Genomic DNA, 27,431 nt, shown 5'->3' on the forward strand with positions numbered 1-27,431 from the left:
AAGTTTCATAAATTTTACAATACCTACTGATGGTTAATTTTACATTCAGTCAGTATTATTATCATTTACCTACAGCTAAGTTTTTATCTCTTGGCAAGGTAGATTGCAGAGAAAATTCAGCTCGTCAGATGCGTATCATGAGAACGTTACATCATAGACTTCATACACGTTGTCCAACGTAGTGATGGCCGGTAATTACAAGAGTTTTATGAAATTGTTGGAATCATGGCCTTTGGACAAATCCAAAGCGGGCAGGTAATTTCTTCACGACACTTACTGTACTCTTTAGTACAGAGCAAGATATTGTGCATGCAATTCTTCTGAAAGTTACATTCAACATAGTGGTGTGTTCGGTTCTCGAGATATTATTAACTAGGTTAGGATATTTTTAGCTTTATATAGTTTCTGATAACTGATACTGAACGAAACACATTATTCTTAGCAATTTATTGTCTTGGATGGTTTTTAGTGATTTGGGACAACATATCCGTGACCAGCTGAAAATTGCGTTTGCAAAAGGTGAATCAGCTACTCAAGTGGACCAAGAACGCTGTAATAGGTACTACGCAAGTTTAAACAGACTATCATCAAATTATCATGGACAAAGATACAAACGTACCTTGCTGAGTACAGCGAGTGGATTGGACAGGAAACAGTGTAATTTGGTACTGACTCCTGAAATGTTGGAGTATTTTAATGAAGAAGACAAGGGAATGATTGAGAAATATTATAATAAACTAAAGAAACTATTAATAAAAGATGATAAGAAGAATTAGATGTTTAAGCTTTGTAGGCAGTTATGCTAAGACAAAGCATTTCATTAACAGAGCAGATAGGCTACTGAACAATGTTAATGTATTGTGTTTAACAAATACAAGACAATGTAGTTTGCAATCTGTTCCGGAAAAAAGTCCTCATACGCCTGTTATGGCACAGGAAGTATTGTCATATATAGAGCCATCACCAGGCAAGACGTATATAGATATGACATTTGGTGCTGGAGGACATGCCACTAAACTTTTAGAACACTCACCTGATATAAAAATATTTGCATTAGACAGAGATTCTGTAGCGCATGAATATGCACAGAAATTATCACAGAAATACCCAGGCCAAGTAATTCCTTTGTTAGGTAAATTTTCAGAGCTGCCACAATTACTTAAGCAACATAATATTGGGAGGAACAGCATAGATGGATTTCTGTTTGATTTTGGTTGTTCATCAATGCAATTCGACATAGGGATCAGAGGTTTCTCTTTGTCGAAAGATGGTCCATTGGACATGAGGATGGACGGATTCCGATGTTCGGGACAACCTACCGCTGCGGATGTATTAGAGAGAGCGACAGAAGAAGATTTGGCACGTATAATAAAATTTTACGGACAGGAGAAGCGAGCCAAGAAAATAGCGCGTGCTATTATCGAGGCTAGATATATGTTTAGAAAATTAGAAACAACGAGAGAACTGGCTGAGCTAATCGAGTCTACTCTCAGTGATGAAATCAGAAAGGACAATCTTGGCAGATTTTCACACAATGCTACAAAAACGTTTCAAGCACTTAGAATTTTTGTCAATAACGAGTTAAACGAAATCAATTACGCGATGCTTCTCGCCCGGATATACTTGAAAGTCACCGGTCGTTTAATAACGATCAGTTTTCACTCGCTGGAGGATACTATAGTCAAGAGACACATTTCTGGAAACATAACGGATAACGTGGCAAACACCATATCTCTGAAGTATGCGAATCCTGGTAAGATCTTCGATGCGAATGAACTCGAAATGTTGACACAAACGCCATGGAAAATGATGCACAAGCATGTTCTGCTACCCACCGCCGAAGAAATCGAAACAAACCCGAGAGCACGATCGGCCAAGTTCCGTGCCATTTTAAAGGTGAAATAAATCTTACATAGGGGAAATTTCAATAGTACGCATTATTATTTCGTTGTATGAATACGTTGAGATTGTACACTGATAGATATATATATATATATATATATCGCAGCGGTATATATATATATATATCTATATATATATATATGGCACATCATCCCACAAGACTTGTATAGAAATACAAATTTATTGATAATTATATTTGTATGCAAAATATTTTGGCTCATTTATCGGTATCATACATCGTGAAAATGTTTCCTTTACCGAAAAATATAGTTCATGTTTAAAATAAACCTTCTATTTCATCAGTTTCGCTGTTCCAGTCCATGTCGTAGATACTCGGTCTAGTCGAGAGTCCCGGCATCATCATAATCTGAGAAATAGATACAAGACAGTGTTACAGAATGTAGACAAATATCTGATAGATAGTTTTTTTTTAATTAATCATATTGGACTCACCTCTCCCACCATAGGAACTACGAATCCGGCACCGACTGAAACGAATATGTCCGTGATGTCAAGAGTAAAACCAGTTGGCGCGCCTTTGATAGATGGATCTCCGGTTAACGAATTCGAGGTTTTCGCCATGCATATCGGTAATTTGTTGTACCCTAGCTCGTTGTAGCTTTCTATCTTTTTCTGCACCTGTAACAGATAGCAAACGTTAACAACGCACGATAACACGCTGCGACAATCGTGTGTTTCGCATTGCGGACAATATCGGATGTTAATCTGGTTTATTTTCTTACATATGACGTGAGAGAGGGTTTACTTACATTTTCCCCGAGTACAACGCGACCAGCCCCATAAATTTTCTTGGCGACCTTACTTATCTTCTCCTCAATGCTGTCTTCGAGATTATATAGAAACTTAAAATTGCTAGATTTATCATTCGTAGCTGCTATCACTGCATCCGCGAGCGCCGTGGCGCCGGCACCACCGTTGGCCCAATGCGTGCATATTATCGCGTCAGATGCGCCGCTCTTCAGGGCTGCTTGCTTGACGAGTTCCAGTTCCGCTTGAGTATCGGTGCTGAAAGAGATTAACGTATGTCTCGTTCACGTGCAGGTAATTTTCTACTCCGCGGTCGATCGTACCGATATGGAAATTCGTATGATTCAAGTTTGTATTCTTTAGATTTGCGAGATTTACATGAAGTCGATAGTAGGCGAAAGATGCGGGAGGCAAATTAGACTAATTCCCGAGAGGTAGACTCACGTGTGCGAGTTGATGGCGACGATGACGGGCATGCCGTATTGACGACCATTGTCAATATGCTTTTGCAGATTCGGCAGTCCTTTCCTCACGAGCTCGATGTTCTCCTCAAGGTATTCCTTCTGCAGAGGCGCTCCGGTGGTCACAGGCGGCCCGCCACCGTGCATCTTCAATGCCCTGACAGTCGCAACGAGCACAACTGCGTTCGGTATGAGCCCGGAGGTACGGCACTTGATGTCAAAGAATTTTTCCATGCCGATGTCTGATCCGAAACCTGCCTCTGTCACGACGATTCCTTCTGGTCCGACCAGTTTCAAGGCGATCGCATCGGCTAGGATGGACGAGCAACCGTGGGCGATATTGGCGAACGGACCAGTGTGCACCATTACAGGTGTACCTTCCAATGATTGCATCAGTGTCGGTTCTATAGCGTCCTTCAGCAGAATCGCCATTGCTCCAGTCGCACCCTGAGGATTAGCAGATAAATTTAGTCAGGCGGCGAATTGTATTCGATAAAAATATAGTCGATCTTTCTTTCTCGTAGTTTAGACAGTCTGGACAATTCACTGATTATACTAACGAAATCGTCAGCGGTTAAGGGCTCGCCGCTTTTGCTGAATCCGACAACGATGTTGCCAAGCCGTCTCTTCATGTCCTCGACATCGGTGGACAATGCCAGGACTGCCATTACCTCAGACCCCACGGAAATGCAGAACGAGGTCTGTCTTGCCTTGTCCTTCTCCGTTGGGCTCTGACCGATGGTGATCTTTCGTAGGAATCGATCGTTTATGTCCATCACTGCACAGCAAGCACAAGAACAAATGTAATACTTCTTCTCGGAATGTGCGTATATACATGCGCATTCTTTCTCTCAAGTCGTTATCTCGCACCTCGCGGCCACGTAATGTTCTTTGGATCGATATCCAGCCGCGCGAATCTGCGTCGCTCCTCGTCGGTCAACGCGCTCGGATCGGTTTTCGCGATGCCGAGTTTTTGCAGTCGTCTGAGCTGAATTTTCGAGAACTGCCTGACACCTTTGATAGTCGGTACCAGTCGGTCGTACAGGGCCTTGTCGGTCTGAGTCGACTCGTGGAAGTATCGCGCGTCGATCTGCGCCGCCAGGAGATTGTGCGCGGCGGTGACGGCGTGAATGTCACCTGTCAAGTGAAGATTAAACTCCTCCATAGGGATTACCTACGACAAGTCGACGTTGATCAGACTGATTAAGCGAATGACGATTTTGTAGGGTGTATACGAATACTATAGGGAGGTAAGGCTGATAAGACATCGTCAGTATCGTTATCTGCGAATGATTACCTGCGAATATCCTCCCCCCGCGGCTCCACCTTTAACACCGAACGTAGGTCCTTGGCTGGGTTGCCTGACGGTGACGAAGGAATTCTTGCCGCGATGCGCCGTTAGAGCCTGTACCAATCCAAGGGAAGTCGTGCTCTTGCCTTCGCCGAACGGGGTGGGTGTGATGCCCGCTACCACGATGTACTTTCCGTTCTGTTGATGCTTCAGTCGTTGCAGCACTCCGAGGCCGACCTTGGCTTTCTTGCTGCCGTAGGGGTTGAACTCGTTCGACACCAATCCGATTTCATCGGCCAGCGCGGAGATCGCTTTCGGCTCCTGGCACCTGGAGATGCTAATGTCGCTCGGTACAGGTTGAACGAGGTTTAGCTTGAGGGCTCTAAGCTTCCACTGGGTGCTGAGCATCTTCGCCGCCGCCCTCTGCGCGGATATCACAGTGTTCTTCATCAACATCGCGACAGTCATAGGCCCGACGCCACCTGGTACCGGTGTGATGTACGAAGCTACCTTGGCAGCTTCCTCATATGCCACGTCGCCCAACAAACGTTGTCCACTTTTTTTCGTCGAGTCTGAAATCGGTCGCAGTAGCGTTGATATTGTAGCGTCGTTAAATCTAATCGTCTTTAGGGTACAGCCAACCGATTTTTATCGTATTAGGTGTACAAATGAATAATTCAATTTTTTCAGCTACATTCAAGGTTTATTCTAAAACAGAGCTCGGCAAAAAGTGCACGCCACGGCCGATTTTCGATTATCTCCGCCAACCGCTGTTCCCTTTACCTCGCCACTCCACATGCTGCCTACAAGCCTTTCGAGCCTCAGGAGTGTGTTTCCAACAGTTTTCCACGTCACCCATGAGGTACTATTGTTGACGCGTTTTTTTTTAAGTGGAATCCCTAATAGGCCTAATCCACTGAGGACTGTAACAACCCGTAACTAATTGAACAGAAGCGAAATAAAATATGTTAAATGAAGAATATTTAATTCGATTTTCGGCGTCTTTTATTAGTAAGAGCGGAAACGTCAATTTGCATATTGCATGTAGCGAGCCGCATAAGACGTGGTAAGGAATCGTCGTTTAAAGAAGAACGCTTCTCATTTTTTATAAATTTCATTTTCAAAAATTATAGATTATAGATTATAGAATTATAGATTAGGCCTACTGGGGATACCACTTAAAAAAAAACGCGTCAACAATAGTACCTCATGGGTGACGTGGAAAACTGTTGGAAACACGCTCCTGAGGCTCGAGCGGCTTGTAGACAGCATGCGGAGTGGCGAGGTAAAGGGAACAGCGGAGATAGTCGAAAATCGGCCGTCGCGTGCATTTTTTGCCGAGCTCTGTTCTAAAAGAAAGTAAATTAAATTGTTCAATCAAAGTATTCGCCGTTGCTTTCTATAACTTTAAGCCATCTTTCAGGCAGCTAATGAATTCCATCTCGAAATTCCATCTCGTGTCTTTGGACACGATAAAGTCGTCAAGCCATTTTCGGATCTCATCCACTGATTGGAAGTGCATATCGGACAAGGCGTGTTGCATCGACCGGAACAAGTGATAATCGGATGGAGCAATGTCTGGTGAATACGCCGCAAGTGCTGCAAGACGTCCCAGCCAAGACTCATTATGGTGTCTTTTGTATTGGAAGCAATGTGTGGTCTTTCTTCTTTTCTTTGGTCACGCAGGGGAAATCCTCATGGATACCCCCGACCCCCCAAGGGGTCGGGGGTTATGCCGGACTCTTACCGGCTAAAACCCCTGCGGAGTGCCTACCGTTCGGACCGTGGTGGGGGGAGTCAGAGGAACTACGCCTATATTCTCTCCCTGACAGGAATGTGTGGCCTGGCGTTGTCATGCAACAATTTCACTGGACGTTTTCCTTTGCCAATATACGGGCGTTTTCGTTCCAATTCTTGACTCAAGCAGATTAATTGACGTTGGTAGCAGTCCGTGCAGTAACTGTTTCAACAACTCATAATAAAGTATGCCCTTGATATCCCACCAAATGCAGAGAAGAACCTTCTTTCCTAAGCGATTGGGTTTTGCGACCGATTTTGATGATTCGCCGGGATTTACCCATGACTTTCTGCGTTTGGGATTGTCATAGAGTATCCATTTCTCATCGCCCGTAATGATTTTTCACAAGAAAGCTGCTTTCGACGCTGCTTATTGAGAAGAGAAAGACACGCTGCCACTCGTTGATTTTTGTTGGTTTCAGTGAGTTCATGCGGAACCCATTTTCCTCCTTTCTCGATCTTTCCCATCTCATGTAGGCGTTTGGAAATCGTTTGCTGCGTTACTCCCAACTGTTCTGCAAGCTCCTTTTGTGTTTGCGCCGAATTCTCAGCGAGCAGTTGTTCCAAATCATCATTATCGCACTTCGGAGGGCCTCCAGGGCGTTGTTTGTCGATTAGACTGAAATTACCGCTTTTAAACCGCTTAAACCAAAATGCGCACACATCGTACGATACAACACCTTCGCCGAGAAAGGAACAAATCGATTCGCACGCTCTCGCAGCATTTTTTCCTTGTTGGAATTCGTAAAGAATGCAGTGTCGGATATGCACCTTATCTGTCGCCATTTTTGACTGTACTGAACTTATATATACTTTTGAATACCTTTGAAGGCTATGTTGGGCCAAGCCATATGTTCTTTTTAATAGCTATATGTCAACATTGCATAATCACAAAAGAGCGGAAAAATCTTATTCAATTTAAAATTGATTTCATAACTGTTTAAAATAATTTGGATTATTCATTTGTACACCTAATATTTTATCGAAAATTTATCTACTCGGACACGTAACGTCGTTTGATGTAACGTTAAATCTATTGAATTTTCTCTTTTTCCCTCAAGTACCTGCAAATTCACTTTAGAAATTTAATGCTGATAAGTTCCGAATATCTATACCTGCTTGGCGGTAAATCACTGTGTGTGCATCATCTCTCACGTATTTTGACGATAAATTAACAATTGCTACTCATTCGTATTATTGAAAACTAACGTGTGTGTGTGTGTGTGTGTGTGACATGTGCACTCGAACACGACTGAACTCGGCAGAAAATTAACAAGTTATGAATAAGGTCTTTGCCATATCGTAACCTACCCGTAACCCGAGCTCGACGGATATAAATATGTTTTTAGACACAACGCGCAAGGGTCTAGCGAGAAAAAATGATAACGGACGTGAGAGCATGCGATAGGCGAGATAGATAGTTATGTTACATTCTTTACGTTTGTAAAGACGATTTATCAGTGTTATTTCGAAACCATATTATATCTGAGTCGAAACCATATTATTCTGAGTGTGTTTCGGGACATCTTATGTTCGAACGAAAGATTCTCCGGTGAGAGAATTTGGATTGAGTTCAAATTGTTCAAGTTGGGACCTCCGTAAGATTGTTCTTTAGCCAAAACCCGTAGAGGAAGGAGAAGAGAAAGAAGAAAACAAAAAGTTGCGTACCTGGCACAGGATTAATGCCGCAATCGATAACAACCGCGCCCGGTTTAATCCAATCACCTTTGACTAGTTCGGCTTGCCCAATGCCTACCACTAAGATATCGGCTTCACGCACCTGCAATGAGATTTTATTTGAAATGGTGTGAGTGTGTCGTGTAGTACTTTATTCATTCGATTATTCACGAGGAGGTATCGCATAAGTTCGAGTGATCACTTACAATGCCAGGAAGGTTCTTTGTTTTCGAGTGGCAAACCGTTACGGTCGCGTTATGCCATTTTAGCAACTCGCTAATCGGCGTGCCGACGATCTTGCTCCTTCCCAACACGACAGCTCGCGCGCCAGCGATAGGAACACCGCTCCTAAGAATTGTTTTTGCTTTTTATTTAATGCCCTACGTCTGTACTGTACAACTTTGTGGTTCTTACAAGTGAATCAACGCACTTCTTTATCAACTCGATGCAGCCGTTCGGAGTGCATGGCAAAAATCCGGACATGTCGCCGATAGCAACTCGGCCCTCGTTAACGGTATTTAATCTACAATTAAATAATTTTGTGTATTGCGCGCGTGAATGAATACGTTTTAATATATATGCGATGTTCCGCGCGATTTAGTGATTTTACGTTTTAACGGACGAAGAGTTTTGCGAAAATTATGCTATTGAATTAGTTAATTGCGATAATAATTACTTCTAAATCCCCGTGACACAACATATTGATGCAAATTGACATCTACACGTGTTCCTATCGTATGAAGCTGAAATCCGCGTGTCAAAGGGCAAGTTATTTGTGCTTTCGCTCCTGTTTATCGCCGTTAAATGCGTCATGAAATCTTCTCGATATACCACTTTCGTAATTGCGAATATATCTACACGCCGTTTTACGTTGAAATACCGACAAATATTTCGCTGACATCAATTTATTGAGTTCAATCGGCGATCTATGTATTCGTCGGCATAAAATATGACGAGATCGAAATTACGTCAGTGCTGAAGAACGTTACTTTGCGGAATGCTACTTCAAATAATTAACCGATATCTGACAAATTCGTAGATAACAAACAGATTGATGATATTAGTCAGCGTCACGCGATGCTATTGGTTGATGTCAAATTGCAATAATTATACGTTTAAATTGTTGCTATGCTGCCCTAAAAAAATATAAATAAAAGAAGATCATTATTTTCTTACCCATCAACGTCTTTGCTGGGTGACACCAGATCAGTGATCAGATGAGAATTGATTTTATTTACAGAGTCTAACGGCATTTGCACGATAATCCCGTGAATGTTAGGATTATTATTCAGTTTATTAACTTTGTTGATAAGCTCTATTTCCGTAGTCGTATTAGGAAGCTTCACATGCTCGGCGAGAATTCCTATGTCGGCGGCCGCCTTAATCTTCATCTTGATATAAACATTGGAATCCTCCCGGCCACCTACCTGAACGATAGCCAAACCTGGTGCGAAGCCAGGTAACTTTTCCTTTAGGATGTTTACATCTTTGGTTAACCCTGCACGAATTTCTCTACAAAAGTTGCATTAAATATGCATTCGTTAAACACTTTGAGAGACAGTTTTGTGTTCGCAATCTGTTATCTGGTTTTCATATAAAAAGTAAAATTTAAAGGGAATATATTGGGTGATCAAGAATTTCGATGGATTTCGCAATAAAAGTGATTTTGTTTTATATTATCTTTATAAAATTTCTATTATTTTTTTTTAGAAAGAAAGAAACTTCAAAACTTTTGCACTCACCCAATAGTAGTTTTTAAAAGAATTTCCACAATTTCAGAGCCGAAATTTTACAATTAACAATTAACGTCAAGTTTCTTTTATATTGTGCGTTTATTATTTATTTTATTAATTTACTTCATATTGTTCAGAATATGATTGATTGCATTTACTTAAAATAAGAGAATACGCTTTACGATCGAAGTCCAGTTCATTTTCACGCGTTATTCTACATTTAAATTTCGCGGGCATTCTTTGGGCTATTTATTTTTGTCTATTAAATATCGATTATTTGACATACAACCGCGGACAAGATTATTTCAATTATTTCAACGCGTTTATTATTATTTCCCGTTATTTTCATATTTCGATATAGATGAATGTATTATTACGTGACTCAAAGAATCATAACCTCATAAAGAACATATGACTATCACACGATAAAATATATGTTACTTCTTAATATAGCTTTTATTCCAATCAGATTATTACGATTCGAATATAGTTTGAATAATGTTTACGACAAGGACCAAAGGTCCAGGCAACAATTCTTTTTTCATGAGATGCGTAATCGCACACAGTAATTCGTAATATCGTTTTCTCAAGATAAACGATCGATTTCTTTTATTTATTTCTTTTATTGCGAATTTGAAGTAATTGCACGAATTAAGGAAGTGATCACTTACTTCGCCAATTCAGTGCCAGATAATACAACTCCTCGCACATCTGTGGACATGGTTCTATTAAGAAATCTGAAATTATATCATTTGATAATTTTGCACTTTACTAGTAGGTCGAGATTAGATTTTTCACTATTATCACTAACTTCACTGTTATTTATTGTCACAAATTGACGTCTTTCTCAGCGAATGTCAGGTATTTACAGGCTGACTGGTGTTGATCAAATGGATCTTTTCTGCGTTCCGACCGGCTCACAAGTGGTTCTCGACGTAACACATATAGGGTGTTCCGTAGATGCGAATTACACCAATTTAATATCCTTGAACGAATTTGATCGAATTTTTTGCAGGAAAATTATAATCTTTCATTTGTGTTTGCGCACAGATAAATTTTTATTATTAACGTAACAGCCAATAGATGTCTAAACAAATTGTTTTTATTAGACTCACAGTTAGCACAAAGTAATTGAATCACACGTGTATTTTTATTCGTCTATTTTCGTCTATTCGTCAGTTCGTCAGTTTTGAAAATCAATTAAAATGTACTTCGTTGTTCATTCTTCCTGAGAAGAAAGCATGTATTACTCGAGTAGGCAACACTATGTTTTTCTGAGGCACCTTATGCACAGTTATCACGTCTCTATTATGTTACGTCATATGCTTGTGCACTCACTCTGGTTCTTCATATATGTGTATGTACATATGGTACATTTCCGTTGTCAACGAGGAGACGAAGTTACAATTTTGAATTGTATAGGTAATTCTTAAGTTTATGATCGCACTTTAAAGGAAGGAAGAGTGATCGTGACCCGTTATATAAAGTCTGTTCTTTTTCGCTGCACTGCTACACTGGTGCAATAAGTTAGAGAGTGAAACAAATATATAGTTGTCTCACTCTAACTTATTGCATCAGTGTAGCAGTGCAGCGAAAAAGAACAGGTCTATAGTGAGTCTCGTGTAATATATGTAAACAGCGAAAGGCGGGTATTTCAAACATTCTCTGTAATTCGTTATAACGTCGAGGATGAAGTTTGGACTATTTGTGTCTAACAGATATTTTTCTTATCTTGTGGATTAATTTGATCTTTGTGGAACATCAACATTTATTCCTCAGGAGTATCTTTATTAGAATGCACGTCTCTGCGAACATTCTTATTTTTTTGTTAGGAAGTTTTCTTTATTATATTTCGTTATATACAATGACAGTAATCTGAAATTTAAAAAATAACAAGAATAACGATGATTAGATGTTTCGTCAATTTTGATGCAATTAAATTTTCAGAATTTGGTTAAACATAAATCTAATATGAAGAGTCTCTCTTTTCATTAATTAGTGAAATATATAATATTGTTTAAACTAATGATAGTCTCTTACTTAAATATTGTTGATATAAGTATCATGAGACGAGTTGACGCAACGATTCGACGATAACTACTAGTTTTGCATAGTTTCCGCTGATGAATGCATCTTTGTGACGATGCGAATGAAATATAAATATGCGATAAAAATACGAAGCCAGCTACGCACGTTACGAAATTCAGTGTGATAAACTCTGACACGTGTTACAATCGACCTTCCATCGAGTCGATAGATAATTGTGCAAACCATATATATTATTTTTTAACTTTTGATATTACTTATTTGTACACACACTCTCTCATCTATCCTTTATACAATATTATAAGAATATTATAAGAGTTGTAACTGGTAATGCAAAACGGAGGTTTTTTTCATATTTGTCGCAGATAATGAAAATATATTCATACTAATATTGAAATATTAATTGAGACTAATTGCTTTACAAAATTTGTTATATATCGTTCATTTTTAAGATGATAATTTATGCTCAACGCAATTATGCAGTTTTTATCGAATAATAATCAGATACAGTGTGTAAAATGCGTACATAAATACGTCATTCGTTAATTGAGACTTAATTCATTGTAATCAAGAAATATTCGTTTGAAATTATTATAATGTTATTGAAAACCTATCTTCGCAACGACGTTATTTAATTCCCAAGTTTCGTGAAAGTGAGTTTACTGATTAGATTTGTATGATAAATTGGAAATACAAATCAAATTTTTCGTATCACTCTTTTACCACGCAAATAAAATAGACACAAAAAAACATCATTCGCAGGAATTGAAATCAAAGATCGAAGATGCGGTAGTCGTGAAGATAAATAACCACTGAAAATAAATAACCGCTGATGAATAATTTCTGTCTTACACTTGAGGATTCTCCTCTGAGAATCCAGCACCGATTATTACCCGCGCTTTTATTTTATCGCAGGTACAGCCAAGTTGTAACTGAAGAACTTATAGTTAGACAAATTCTGATTCTGATTCGACCCGACGCAGCGGTTCAAAGAGAATTTGCCCTTACTCAGAATTTAGTCGGTTTACCAGCGGTTAGTCCGCGTCGGGCATCATCGTCTTCGTCTCTTCGTGCCGCCGATTGGCGGATCTGTAATATCGTTAGGCCGCGGTTTCGACCGGGCCACTGTGCTGCTAGAGGTCGGAACAATCGCTGAAGATTAGTAAGATTAACCAAGATCCCCTTTACGTCTGGATTGCCCCTTCGCCGGAGAACCGCGAGCTCAAGGAAGGAGCACGATCCAGCACTCGGGCTACTGTCTTGTACGTATATAGATCCGTTCCTTGAATCTCGCGGGACGACTTTACGTTTCCCGGTCCTTTCTCCTCCTCAAGTCGACGTCCTTCCATTGTCCCGGTGAACTTAATCGCGTCCTCTCCGCAACGACGCGTGCTCTGCACTTCCGTCTCCGTGCGAAAAATCATATCTCCATTCCGGCTGCGTTCAGCGATCGAGATATGACGACGTTGATATGGTTACTGCAACGTTTAATGAGTACATCTCTATGACGGATTTAAGGCAAGATCTATATCTGTGCCCGTCGAGACGCTTGTCCCACTTGGCGCATCGATCTCGCGCTCCTCCGAGACGAATCGCTTCAAGTTCCGGAGATCTCCTCGGGAGGACCTTCGGCAGTTTTGCGCCTCGCGGGCGCGCTCGCGCGCCCGCACGCGCTCGTAACTTAAGCTTAATTAATTCCAAGTCAGATAGTCAGATCACGTGGAAATTGGCGGTCTATGCGAAATTGTCGGATCGATGCCGGCAATCAGCATCCATAATTGCTCGACGCTAGTTTCGCACGGGGCTCCATAATCTAGCCGCCCCGCCTTCAAGGAAATCTCGTGGGTGCTTATCGTCTTTGCTGGTTGGGTGGAGGTTCTCTCTCTCTCTCTCTCTCTCTCCCTCTCTCTCTTTCTCCCTCATCACCGTGATGTCCCCTCGACACCCGCATCCCTCGTTCTTCCTTGCCCTCCTCGACGACTCAATCTTGATTCGCAAATCCCGCCCGCGGCGATTTCTCGTGTAATCAATATCGAGACGCGTATTCCGACTTCGCCCTTCTTTTCTCAGAACATATCCTTCGAATTGTTCCTCGAATATCTTCCGACGTTGCGACAACGAAGCGACCGTTTAGAAAGAGCTCGAAAGCCGTTGGTCGATGCAGATTGGACGGTCCAGCTGCTGGTTGACCGGTTTGAAGAGAGGAGCAGGATCAGAACCGGAACCGCAGCGAATCCTCTTATTTAATAGCATGAATGACGGGGTGAAACCGTCTCCGTTGTCGCGTTTCTACGCGCGGTGCTCTTGATGAATTAAAAATTTAACTCATTAAAACCTCTAAGAAATTATCTTCAGAATAATTTTTATATGACTCGAGACATGACAGAAATAACTTCTTATCCTCTGAAGAAATATTCTAGACAATGGTAAATTGCAGAAGAACTTTCAAGACTACAATAATCGTAAGCTGGTCTAATTGGTCTGGAATTTTTCATCGAGACGATAATAATGTTCGATGTTTCCGAATAGACGAACCATGTTACCAGCGGAGACGCGCCAACTCTCCCTTTTGTCAAAGCAACCACTTTTTTGTATTTATTCGTCTAAAGATATTTCGAGTAATTCGTTGCTTCTTATTAACGTCGCAATGTCGCAGAAATGTTATACGTGGTGTTTTTTTTTTATTCGAAGACATGTTCCTCTCCTCGTTCATTGATCACACACCGTACGTGATCTTGCCGCGAGATCTTCGAGTCGTCTCGAGGAACGTCGAGAAACTCACCGTTTCGTCGCTGCCGCTGTCGAAACAGTCCGATTCTCCAGATCGCCGAAGTCTGCGCAACTAATATAGACATCGTGAAATCTTCGGCGCGGCTATACCGAGCAACGGCGAGTTGTTACGAAAAGGGGTGAGTCGGTAGCTTCGTCGCAGCGTAGGTACCTACAGATTCCAACTTGTGCGGATAGTTGGGCTTAAGGGTTCCAGGGAGAAACTAGCCTTGGGGTGACTGGAGGCTACGGATGATCGGGGCTGAAGTAAACCGTCGGGTTGGGTGGCGCGACGACGAAGGGTTGGGGAGGGAGCGGACGGGGCGGCGAGGCAGGGGTCTAAGGTGTAGGTGGAAGGTCGTTGCAGATCTCGGAGAGCAAAGCAACTCGGACCGCAAATTCCTTTACGGTGTTCGGCGCGCGGCGCATTCGCAGTTAGAAGCAAGGAACTGACTCGTTTTCGCTAATAGGACGCGTTTAACTTCGCGCACCCCCCGCGTGCGGGGGTGCGCGCGGACGATACCACGAAGGGCGCGCGTTGTCCCAATTCTCCGCTACGCTCTCGAGATTTCCGTTACGAGGATTTCTACGTTTACCGCGTCGCCGGACACGCAAAGCTCCGCAGGGGCCGCCTGCGGACGCTGCGCATCGGCGGTCCACTTGAATCGCGAGTTTCGTTCCACGAGTGCGTTTATATTGTTGGCTACCTAGATATTATCCTTCCTCAACTTTGGGCATCGCGTTAATCGCGGCTTGGCCTGCCTTATTTCGCGCGAGCTTCGCGCTTGTGTTTCATTTTTATTCGGATCGGTCGTACGATGCTCGACACTTTCTTGCTCCGACATTTCTAATGCCAGTCTTACTTTGCGCAGTCTAAACTTAAAGATATGCGGACAAGGAACGTCGTGTCTCATTAATATCTGTTTGCAGTTGGGAAAGAAAGTACAGGTTCTGAATGTCGTTGACGCATTAGCAATTGTCTTATAGCACGCTTCGTTTACTCCAACGCTGCGGTATCTCGTATTCGTTTCAAAGAATCGATGTGTTTATTGGCGCCGTTAGCTATATAAATATCGTTGACAGAACGTGACAACTTCGAGACACGCTTATTCGGCGCGCCCGTCGACTCGGAATTACGGCCGCGTAATTTGGTCACTCCACAGGTGAAGTCCGTGATGTATTCTCCATCGGAGGATCTTAGCGGGGGTGCTAGTGGAAATTAATAACCGGTCGCCACTCCCTCGCATCTAGGCGATATCTCGAGACGAGAGAGAGAGAGAGAGAGACGGAGAGGACGCTGGATTGGACGCGCGACCGGCAATAAATAGATGATTGAACGCAGTCCCGGCGTCAGACGGCGGAAGGGATATGAAATTAATACAAGTCCTGCAGGCCTATCCTGCAAGGCGTTTATGCCTTCGCGGCGGTATTTCTGGCATCCTTAGGCTCCTCGAGCGGAAGGACCCTCCGATGTGAATATCAAGGAAATTAGAGACGTCAGTCGTAGGCAGGCCCGAATTATCGACGCTTCGCCGGACAGTCGTAGGCACGCTCATCGGCATTACGTGATTCGTCCTGGCGAGTCACTATTATGTGTATCCGCGGCCCCTGTGCGACAGGACGCGAAGACCGCAACGTTACGCTACGTCGGACGGCGAGAGAAATCGCGGAAAAGTAGAGGATCGGCACGTAATGGCCCCGTTAACTTGCCGCGGTTTCAGCTAGTAACGATGAATTATCGCTCGCGAAAAGTGCGCTAAAACGAATTAACCGGCGCTCGCGTCGAGCAGGGCGCCGCGTAACTTTCCGCGCGGAATGAAATTCTCCCTTGGCGTCCGATACCTCGCGCACAATTCGCGCGCGCGCCCGACTGCGACCGTCCTTATTTTTCACGACGCGATAAAATCTATGGCGAAAGTTCGAAGGTTCCGCGAGATTGAAAACGCATCCGGCGCGGCGGAGGTTAAGCTACCGGAAGTTTATATGGGATAACTTTGCGGCAGACTCGCTCGCAGAAATGGGATTGACATTATCGCTCTGAGTTCGGCTACTCATGCTGATTGGATGCGGAAAATCGATACTTGCGTAATAGGTTCGCTCCGAAATCGAAAGTGCGTTTACATACATCATAGGGAAGCCGCGTATTTTCGACTCCACGAGAAAAACGTTCCGTCTGTTAATAAAAATTATAGAGCCATTGGAGTTAGAATGTGCATATTGTAGGATATAAGTATAACGTTCTTGGATATTATTCAACACTTTCGTTCGGGTCGAGGGTAGTTTAAACGAAGCAAGCGATGAATGGAAGACTTCAACATCGCTGTTAAGTACTCTATAAATATTTTATTTTCGCGAGGCGACGCGTGTGAAACGTGCAACATTAAAGAAAGCCGCGTCTTCCTTCGTAACATGAGCACCGATTGATCGTTACGATGGTCGAGAGTGGTTCGGTCAATAGTTGGGAATTTCGAGGGTACCCTAACTGTGTTCAGGGCAGGGGCAAGAAAGATAACTTTGTAGAGAGGGTAAGACGTGGCTTGCTGGGGGTTGATTGGGCAACCCCTCGCCGCCCCTGCTGCTCCAGCAACATCGCCCTCCATCCAGCATCTCGCTTTCTCTCCTCTATGATGAAAGCGATTTCACCCTTCCTGTAGTCTTTCTAGAAAAATATGGCCGGCCAAACACAATTTGAAGGGGTCCGAACACTTCGTCCTAACGGCCGGACGGAAGATAGAGCGACGTGGTCCATCTTAGGCGAGTGTTGCGAAAGATTCGAAACGCATTCGGGACAAATTAATAACTTCGTAGATGGAAATATGGTGAAACATGATATCTTGGGAAATTGCACGATACGGAGTAAATTTTTAATCGGAACAAGAATATATCTCATAAAAAATCGCATAAAAAAGGAGATAAATAAAAATGAAAAGATTAATAAGGAATAAAACTTTCATATCATCATTCTCTGTATTCTATTAAGTTGGTGCAAAAATAATTGCGGTTTTTATCATCTCAAGTTCGATGGGATTTTCTAGTTACCGCGTTATCTTTCTCAAAATTTTACCTTGTAGGGATAAACAAACTTATTTCCCGTTGGGAGAAATATATGCAGACCAATGATCTTTACTTTGATCAATAAATATAATTTTTAATTGATATATGCGTCTTTACCCAATAGGTAAATACTGCAATTATTTTTGCAACAACCTAATACACATGGAACAGAAATAAGTAATCGACGCGAGTAATTTTATTCAATCACTATCAATCATTACATACGTCATAGACAAGCTCCCGTTAGATTCGAGCAATCTCCTTTCCTCGTCGAACGAGATGAGTAACGAGCAAAAATTGCAGTGTCGTAATGAAGGCTGACGAGCGATTGCGGTACAAATAAAGAGAATAAATAAGTCAATGGGTGGTTATCATTAAGAGAGACAAGATTTTGTAACGTGACGAAAATTACCGTAAATAGAAAATTCAGCAGAATAGCAGGAAGCATCTCGCCTAAGGGAAATACGCTTTCGATGCGCATTGAGCCGTGATTGCGCAAACAATGAGCGTACGATTGAAATTATGACTTGATTGCTCGAATACATTCGATTGATTAAGAGAGATTGCAGAATAAATTTCTTACAAAAATAGGTACGTATGACATGTCGGCAGAAATTTCCGTGACGCTCACAATCAAACATTATACATAGACATGCGTGAGTTGCTTTTTCCATCGATTCCATTCACCGAGGAAATGTTTCTCCGATTGTTAAAGTAATATTTATTGAAAATAAGCCCGCGCGAGAAGAGACTGTTGTTCGAATAACTGACGAAATTGATCGCAGCGACTTTGGACGCGTCGGATTCTAACGCACCCTAATCCAAAGCCGTCCCGTACTTATACCCCGAGAAGTTCACGTCAAGATAAAGTTCCTCCCGCAAAGTTTAAGGGATACCGGGGTGCAGTCGTGCCGAAGCATCGAGATCTCTCGCAACAGAACAATAGCAGACGCCGGATTCCCTTCTTAGATAGCATCTACATCGTCGGGGGTGGTCAATGCAGGAAGGGTGACTACAGCCCATTTCTGACCTCTATGAAAGTTCGTGCCCGGATCGTCTCGGGATGTCTACCATCTTACCAGCGATATTGAGTTATGGTTATTACGAGATACCCTCCTTATAAGATACTTCGGGAAGCCTTTGAAGCCATGGCGGTCTCGATTTCGGCGAGCTTTTTTGCTTGCGGTCGAGAGCATCGTTTGATGAGCGACGGAAGCGAATTTGCGGGGTCTTGCTCGTCCTCAGCTTTTCCTTCGTCTCGATAATGAAGACGGGAGAGTTAAGTACGGGGAGGGGGGGGGGCGGCGAGATATTAAAGTCGAAAGACCGACAAGCCATACAAGTTAAATTAGATTTGTATAATAAAATTGCATTAATATCGATGTAATTATCTCGTTAAGCAATATATCTGTAGTCACTCGTCAAGTACAGCGATTACTGCATGACGTCGCTCAAATAAATCGAATCATGAGAGTAATCTGGAATTTTTCGCTTCTCCTCTTTGGTCGCCGCAGTGAGAAAACTGGATGAGATTGAGGTGGGCCCTCATTATACCGAATTACTCTCATACGCGGAATCTCGATTTCACATCGCAAGTTTTAATCTCCTCCAGTTTTAAGCTACCTCGGGCTTTGTTTGATTTAGACGCGGATACTCACGAGGCCGTGACGTCGTCATAGCTCGTCATCTTCGGCGCGAATATGCCCGACGTATCTGCGACGTATTCACTTGCCAAAGTAAGAACTCGCTGAGTCGGGACGCGCGGCGCACAGGAGATTTCGTTCAATCACGATATCCCCTCCGGTATCCCCGAGGGTGCGATTACTCGGCTAGGGGTACATCGATGCAGACGTATCACACGGTGCATCCCTTCGGTCCCCTTCTCCTCCTCCTGCTGCTGCTCCTCCTCCTTCTCTTTCCTGCCGGTATCCCGCGAGCTTCTTGCCACCCTCGCCACTCCGCCACCCTCGCCGTCCACGCACCTCCGAATAACCTTAGTTACTTTGCTCGACTGTTAGGTACCCGAAGCCAGCGCGCTGCCGAAGTACGAAACTCCCGGCTCCTAGGAGAGTCCTAGGTAATCACCGAACTTCGCCGCTCCCTCGGGAACGGGCGGCGGAGCCCCACCCCACGACTCCGATCCCGGCACCAGGAGCCGATATAACTTTGTTCCTGGGGGTGCAGTACCGCTTCACGAGCCAAGGCGACCCCATAGCCGTGGCCACGATGGTCGCCGTGGATTTCCCATCGCCATGCACGACTCGTATTATCGTCGCGTCGCGTAGCCCGCGCGCCTTCTCCGTGGAAGAAAGCTCCGTCTCGCTCGAACAGCGTTTCTATTCCTTCCGCCGCGTTACTGGCTCGCTTCTGCGTTTCCCGAGGCGTTGTAAACACCGGTTTCCCCACTTGCGTGCGACGGAGCAAGCCCCGAGACGCGCTCTCGGGGTGAAATTTTTCGCGCTGCTGTACCTCGTGCGTTTGGCTTTACGATTTTGCAATTTGTCGCCGTTCCGAAGCGGTCGAAACTTTGATCGATCGATCGGATCGGTACGCTTATTAAGACAACAACGCTAAAATATACATTGGAATTATATCAGAATTTAGAATTACTTAGAAGCAAGTTCGTGTACATCGATCGTAAAACGAATTCATTAACCCGTTTCTATGTGCTACAAGTGTGTTTAGTTATTGCGTTGATTCTTAAAAGTGGCATATCGAGATCGCTTCACACGTTTCTTCGCGCTCCGCAAGATATATGGATGACTAAGCGGAATAAAAATTATTTTCAGCTTCATCTATCGTGTGTGTATAAAAAGACACGTTTATCCAAATGTGATTCTGATTGGGAGGTGATAAGTTCGCGTATCATTGAGAGATCATAAAAATATCTGTAATTTTAAATGCACCGCACATAGAGAAATCGTATAATAAAATTACAATATCCTTGAGGTTGTCTGAATCATCGAGCACGAGAGCTACCGAGGAGATTAACAGCAACAACATTTGTTCATTAAAAATCTAACGAGATATCCGATTATACCTTGGCCATCTCATTAGGCGATTCTCTTCTAATTACGTTCCATTAGCGCACGAAGGATAATCGATAGGATCACCGCGACAAACATCGCCGAGCGAAACCATCGTTGGGGGATTTTGCACACGCCACGCTTGACCGTCATTTGATTTCGAAGACGAGCCCGCTCGTTCGCAGCGTTCTTGACCGAAAACAACGATGGTCGGCGCTCGTTACGGCCGGTCTACGAATCCCGAGAATTCCACTCTTATCGCAGCTATTCTCGGCGAAGCGGGTCGATGGACAATAAGGCCAGGTTGGATGGATCCACGTATCTCAACAATGGCGGCTTATTATCTCGGACAAAAGCAGAGTTATGCTTCTCCCCGGGTCGGGATGGGCACTGGTCGCCCCCGGGAAAGACGACGGCGACCATAAGCCTACTAATGGATTCCTTCAGCGGCAGCTGTCGCCTTAAGATTGACCGACTTCAACTGAATTAATCTCGATGTCCGTGCCACACCGTTTCTCGTGAATTACGCCCGTCGGGAGAAAACATCCCCCGCTCGCGGCTCCCTCGATAGGACTCGCGCAGACTTAGCGCGAAGCAGACGAACAAAAGTTTCGCTCCATTATGCAACGCGCATAATGCCTGTCGCGTAATAGTCTCGTGTTTCGTGCAGATCCGATTCGATCCGATTAGGACTCGTACTTCGCTGGCACTCTCAAGAGGTCTTTCTTACGTGACGGAATATCAAACGGCGGCTCGGCTGGTAGCCGCACGACGGGCAACAATCTTGACTTTAGCGGAAACGTTCGGAAGAAAACGTATTTGTTGATTAAACAAGGCAGATCCGGCAGTTTGTCCGGAGACCTTCACAGAGATGGCGCGTGGAGCCATTTTACGAGCGACCCCGAGAGAGTTAGACAGGGGGAGGGTTAATTATTGATCGAGCATGCCCGGCGCTTTCCTACAGCCACCTACTCGGCTTAGGGGCAAGCTTGTACCTCCTACGCTCCGGACCGCTCGAGGAGGAACCGATCGGTAACTCACACGTATCTGTCTAATTAAGATTTAATATATATGTGTTTAATGAGATCCAATTACGTTGTTCGTAGATGAGTCCCTTAATTATACCCTCGCTCAAGTTATCGGGATAATTATATGATGTTCGATCGGTCAAATGCTCAACTACTCAGCTCGGCTTTAGCCAGAGGCGAAGAGATTTAATTTAGTAGTGGTTATTTACACTGATTCCTCGGTCAGCTGAAGATATACCCCGTTAGCTTCACGGAAGAATCGTGCGCGTGCTACACCCTCGAAACAGGATCTGTCAGAGATGCGCAGGTTGGTGCAGACTAAACGCAGATCGAGGAAACGTTAACTCCGATTTCACCGAGGACGAGATTGTGTCCTGGTGTTTTGCGGCAGGCTCTGCATGTCTCGCGTGACACTTGAAATTTGACTTGGGGCTATTCGGCTACTCTCTCACTCGCCACCGCGAATCGAATGCCGTCATGCTCGACGTCGCGACGCTCACTGATCTCGTGGCTGAAGCGTCGCCGCAAAAATCGATGAGGGATGAATCCCTGGGGAAGACGCGATTTCTCGAAACCAGTCCTCGCTCGAGTCCAGCCTCGAGCATCGAGGCATCCTGGCCAAACGCGTTCGAACTTGGCCGGCGAGCAAACTGGTCTGCTGGATTTCGCAGGGCGCGTGCAGCATCTTGATGGACCAGTCGCGAGCGGCGACCGGTTAGCGGCGCGTTGTTGCGCGGGAAAAGAATGTCGTAGATTCGATTCGCTCGAGACCGGACATCGAGATGACCAACCGGTCCAGCAGATGTTGATCCAGCTGCTGGTCCAGTGGCGACTGCCAAACGGAAGCGAGATGGGGGGGAGGGGGGAGGGGAAGATGGGGATGATGCGAGAGAATGTTTTGCAAGGCAAATTATGTATCGCGCTTTTTTTTCACGGGCGAAGTGTTTATTCGTTTATCCGGAAATATGACGATTCATTCGTTCGTTGTTGGCGTAATTTACAATAATTGTGTGTAATTTGCACTTACATACTGAAATATATAATTTTTTAGCTACATGCATCTCAGAATCACTCTATCGTACGTTGTATTCGCTTTATTGTCGTATACCGTAGAAATAACAACGTGTCTTTTTTATCATAAACGTGTTTGGAGATTGAAAAAGAGGAATTTATCGTAGAGCGAATATACATGAAATGTTTAATTTTGTTTCGAAAGTTATTTTTGGATGATAGATGAATAAAGATGTGTGACATAGGTTTCACATGAAACTTATTATGTATTTCTTTCAATCACACACGCGCGGGCACACACACACACACACACACGCACGCACGCACAAATGAAAATCATACGTCTCGATCCTAAGGACGAATGAATCTTATAATTCAATAAAAAAGATTCGAGACTTGATTTTTTACAATATCTCGGCTTGAGGTGCAGATTTGGCCGCGGGGGTGATGATTTAAACGAGAGTTGACAATTTACATGAGAGTTGACAGATAAAACAGATGGTAACAAAATTATATTAACGTTAACGTTCGTTTAGATAAATATACGAATATATTACGATATTAATGGATTCATGATTTTCATAAATAAATAAACACTCGTTGTGTTAATAAGAAATGGAGTAATTTGCGTTATTAGAGGCGTCGGATTATCATAAATAATTATAATGGCATAATCAGTCGTAAACACCGGTATATCCAGCTAACTGCGTATACACAATGATTATCTTTCAGTGATTATGTTAATTCATTATAAACACGCTGCTGCTTTACGCATGCTATTTTCTACAAGCTTGTCTCTTTTTTTACACGGGCGTTCGATCGAGTCACATCCAGCATCACACATGTAGCTAATAGAGAGTACATACTGAAAATCCCGCTAAAGTCGCAACACACAATTAAGCCTCACGTAAGCCGCATCCCATCGAAATTGATAATATTACAAAATTTGATCTTGCGCCACTCCCAGAATCACATACATGCACATACGATTATCTGTGAAGCTCACTCAAGCAATGTTCGTTCGCGTGCTCAAGTAATATTTAAGCGACGTGCTATACCAAGATACGTTTCTACACACACACACACACACACACACATACACACGAAAAGTTTGTGCAAGTATTATTACATTTACATATTATATCTCGTTTGATGAACAGTACGTTTCAGATATTCTCGTAAAATACTGCTGAAGAGAACGACAGTTGGATCCGCGAGTTTTATACGTGGTCATCTAAATTTTTATTTTATACCGTCTCTTCCGCGCGCACCTCTCATTACAATTTCGTGCGCATTCCCGCGCATTTGTCAGAATATATATATATATATTGTATAATTATTTGCGGATCGTTTTCGACAGCATTAATTTCACATGTATCACATGTATATCGCCCTGCGTGCAGTTGTAGACCGTCTAAAATTTATGAAACCCGTAATTGACAAAGGCCGCGCGCGATGATCAAAAATTCTCAAAAGCAATAATTCCATCGTCGTGCGTGACGCGCTAAATAGCGGCGTTCTCAAAGCCAAAGGAGCGAAATTAAACTCGTTTAAAATGTGCGCGGGCTGATTAGTACGTAAACACCGTGCAGTAAAGAGCCGCTTTGTAAACAATTAGTCGTCTGCAGGAGCCGCGAAGGTGGAGCGTGGGTGGAGAGCGCGAGCGTGCTAATAGGCCGCGATGAAGAATGAAACTTGGCCGGCCGGTGGTATAATCTGCTGCTGAAATGTGTGGATGGGCATGTGCGTGCGTGTGTATATGTGCTCGCGAGCGCGTACGTGTAGATGTAAGCGAAGCCGGTAAATAAATAATTAAATAATTAGCGCGCGGTAGCTGCCGCCGAGTGTCGTGCGTTTCTCAGCCGGCGCGCGTGTTCAACAGTCGCCGGCGTGAAAGAAAAGGTGAGAAAAAAGACGCGGCGCTCCGGTAGCGCCGAGTGGAAAGCGTTTGACCGTGCTGCGTGTTACGTAGCCGTGCCGAGCCCGGGGACAATTCCTTCGCGTTAACCCCTCGGGCTGCGTGAATTTCTCGTAAAGGCCTGAAAATAGCGAGCTACCCGCGCGTTCGTTGACTCTCGACCTTACGTCTTCGCGAATTCTCGCCCTTTCCGCGCGGAAATGTAAATTACGCGCGTTCGCCGGAAATGAAGTCGCTGGAATTTCTTTTAATTGGCGAGTCAGCTGTGTGTGTGTGTGTGTGTGTGTGTGTGTGACGTTTGGCGGATGAGATAAAGGGTACTTGAGTGCTCGTTTCGCGGACTTGTGTTGTGTGACTTGATTTAGGTATTTACAATTTTTCACTTACGTGCAGAAATTAATTTCGCTTGGTCGAAGATTGCGCTTTCGCTTTGGCGCATACATTTGCCGCGACAGACTTTATTTTGATCGTATACGGATTTTGAGGGAATTTTGCATTTTTTGTTTTTTGTTTCAGTTGTACAAATCGCCTGGAGATTCTGACTCGACGAGAGCGACTGCAACGTTACGTCTCTGGGTGAGTGAATTTTATTCAGAGCAATTGGATGCTCTGACGCAAATGTTTCGTATGATCATGTTGAATTAAGTTTCCAACAAACAACGTCCATTTGAGATTAAATGGAGGACAAAGTGTATTGTCCGAAATGTATTGTACTAAAACGGTTCCGTGTAATTCTCTCTCTCTCTCTCTCTCTTGGATTTCAATCATTTGGAACTAATGTCTAGATAATGCTCGATGCTTTGAACTGTCTTCGAGAATATTCAGTTCTAAATAGCTCGAGAAATCTATGGGTAACGCTCGAAGGAACAATGCAACAGAAGGAGGGAGAGAGAGAGAGAGAGAGAGAGAGAGAAAGAGAGAGAAAAGTAGTTCCGTGATAGGCGTACGCGCCGTGTGCGCTTTTAATTAAGCTTCCTCCACAAGACTTGGACAATTTTTTCGCCCTGCTATGTGCTGCGTCGACGTGTGAATTTGCAAAATATTTAAGAGACTGCCGTTTCGCCGTATTATTTATACATTGAATCCGCAAGAGTCCCCACCCGAGGCGAAGTCGGCGGGTCACGATGCGGCATATGAGCATTTCTTGGCCGTAATTTCTCCGTCGTTTTTACTTTACCGCCCTTCCGGTGGCGCGCGCGCGCGCACGCGCGCGTGAAGCTAGAATGAGTAAGCAAAAAAGGACAAGAAAAAGGTAGAAAGAAGGAGAAAAAAGGCAGAGAGAGAGAGAGAGAGAGAGAGAGAGAGAGAGAGAGAGAGAGCGAGAGAGAAAGAGGAAAAGAGGGTAGTCGTCGCGGACGAGTGTGGGTGATGCGAGCGTGTACCGCGTTTTATCGCGCGGTTTATCTCGCTCTCTTGCGCCCCGACGTCGTCCTGAAGCCCGGTGTTCGTCCCCCTTCCCCCCTCTCCTGTCCACCCGCGACCGTCGCGAGACGCGGACGGGGGTAAGAACGCTAATTGGGAGCACAGGGCCGTTTCTTCCACTCGTCTTGGAAAAAAAGCGCGCGACTCTCCCTCTGCCCTCTGCCCTCTGCCGTCTGCCGGTTTTTTGCTGACGCGCCGCGCTAAAACAGATTAAGGCTCCTCGAGTCCTTCGCGCGCTCACTTACGCGGCTCGCGTTAATTTGAATATATGCATGTTGATTCCGGAGAATTTTGAGATGTATGATTAACACACACCCAGCCCGGCCGTAATGTTACTTACATGTCGCTCGCGTGCTTTTCCTCTCCGACGCGCGCGCGGTCGCTTCGGAAATAAAAGTGCACGTGGCGGTATTTTCACGTCTTTTCGTTTCGGGCGAGTTGCGCCTTATTTTACACGCGACATTGAGACGCGGGTGCCAGAGAGAGAGAGAGAGAGAGAGAGAGAGTGCAAGAAATATCGTCAGGTTTTGAAATGGCGGATCAATTGAACGTGCCAACACAACAGATTATTATTACTTTTCTAGAGAGAGAGAGAAAGAGAGAGGGAGGGGGAGAGAGAGAGAGAGAGAGAGAGAGAGAGAGAGAGAGAGAGAGAGAGAGAGAGAGAGAGCGAGCGAGAGAGAGTCGTTGGAAATGATAAATTTCGAATAAATTTCAGCCCGTGATACTCCTGCGTCTCCGGTCAGTAGAGCGTAAAAGTCGTCTGCAAAGTAATTAAATGGCATCGCACGCGAGCCTTTGGTTATTTTGCAATTAATCGAATAATTCGAACTGCCACGCAAGCGATAACATTGATTTGCGCGTGCTTCAATTTGGATTTGCGTGGATTTGTTACAACGTGTCGCGCGTCGCTGAACTTCGTGCGCGCGTATATTCTGGCAAATGGAGAAAATTGCGTACAGTTCTCGTTTGAATTGCAGTACGAGCGTACATCTCCAAAGATCTGCAACGATCGGATATCGCATTGATAGTTTCTTTCCTTTTTTCTTGCCTGTGTCGGTGAGATCCGTATGTTTCTTCAGTGACTGTACGCTCTCGAGTATTTGAAACGGGAAAAGTTCTGTCCATCTCGAAAGGGCTTGAGCTTTGGTCAACCCTGGACGAGGAGGGTCGGGAAAGGGAGGACAGCGCGCTGCAGCAAGGGATTTAAAGGGTTCGCATAGGTAGTGTCGGAAGTTAAGGCCGTTGCATAGGGGCGTGGCAGTACCTTAAGTTGCAGACCCATAACTTGTTCAATGGCACGGTATACACTTGGAAAATGGAGTAGTTGCAACTTGCTTTTATTGCTGCGGGATGCAGCTCTGGGCCATTATTACATCGCACGATAGAGACGATTGGATTCAAATGACTGTGCCGTTTCATTCAATTTCTAGACATTCTTTAGTCAGTTTTCATTTACGTTTACGCGTCCGTGATTATATCGTTAATTGCGTGAATGCAGTTTTGTTCGTGCGTAAAATAACAGCCC

General features: G+C 44.0%; 2 protein-coding genes across 3 annotated transcripts; one reads left to right on the top strand and one right to left on the bottom strand.

Annotated features, from left to right (window-relative positions):
* The first annotated feature begins 139 nt into the window (after nucleotides 1–139).
* LOC105192489 (probable methyltransferase-like protein 15 homolog) lies at nucleotides 140–2,095 on the top strand. 2 transcript variants are annotated; one of them, XM_011156657.3, is made up of 2 exons: nucleotides 140–255; nucleotides 470–2,095. In XM_011156657.3, the coding sequence occupies exon 2, from the start codon at nucleotides 760–762 to the stop codon at nucleotides 1,903–1,905; it is 1,146 nt and encodes a 381-aa protein (XP_011154959.1). In that variant the 5' UTR covers nucleotides 140–255; nucleotides 470–759; the 3' UTR covers nucleotides 1,906–2,095. The 2 variants fall into 2 exon arrangements, with proteins under 2 accessions (XP_011154959.1, XP_011154960.1); XM_011156658.3 differs by having other exon boundaries at nucleotides 250–376.
* Nucleotides 1,948–10,557, bottom strand: pug (pug C-1-tetrahydrofolate synthase, cytoplasmic). Its single transcript, XM_011156659.3, has 13 exons — nucleotides 10,441–10,557; nucleotides 10,301–10,366; nucleotides 9,073–9,408; nucleotides 8,327–8,419; nucleotides 8,103–8,244; nucleotides 7,888–7,999; nucleotides 4,429–4,994; nucleotides 4,002–4,305; nucleotides 3,692–3,909; nucleotides 3,115–3,578; nucleotides 2,673–2,928; nucleotides 2,356–2,541; nucleotides 1,948–2,269 (listed from the first exon to the last, which is right to left on the bottom strand). Exons 2-13 carry the CDS (start codon nucleotides 10,348–10,350, stop codon nucleotides 2,180–2,182), a joined length of 2,817 nt encoding a protein of 938 aa, XP_011154961.1. The 5' UTR covers nucleotides 10,351–10,366; nucleotides 10,441–10,557; the 3' UTR covers nucleotides 1,948–2,179.
* Nucleotides 10,558–27,431: the final 16,874 nt, after the last annotated feature.

The sequence above is a fragment of the Harpegnathos saltator genome, unplaced genomic scaffold, assembly GCF_003227715.2.
Source record: "Harpegnathos saltator strain DR-91 unplaced genomic scaffold, Hsal_v8.6 scaffold285, whole genome shotgun sequence".
In the NCBI taxonomy this organism is placed as follows: domain Eukaryota; kingdom Metazoa; phylum Arthropoda; class Insecta; order Hymenoptera; family Formicidae; genus Harpegnathos; species Harpegnathos saltator.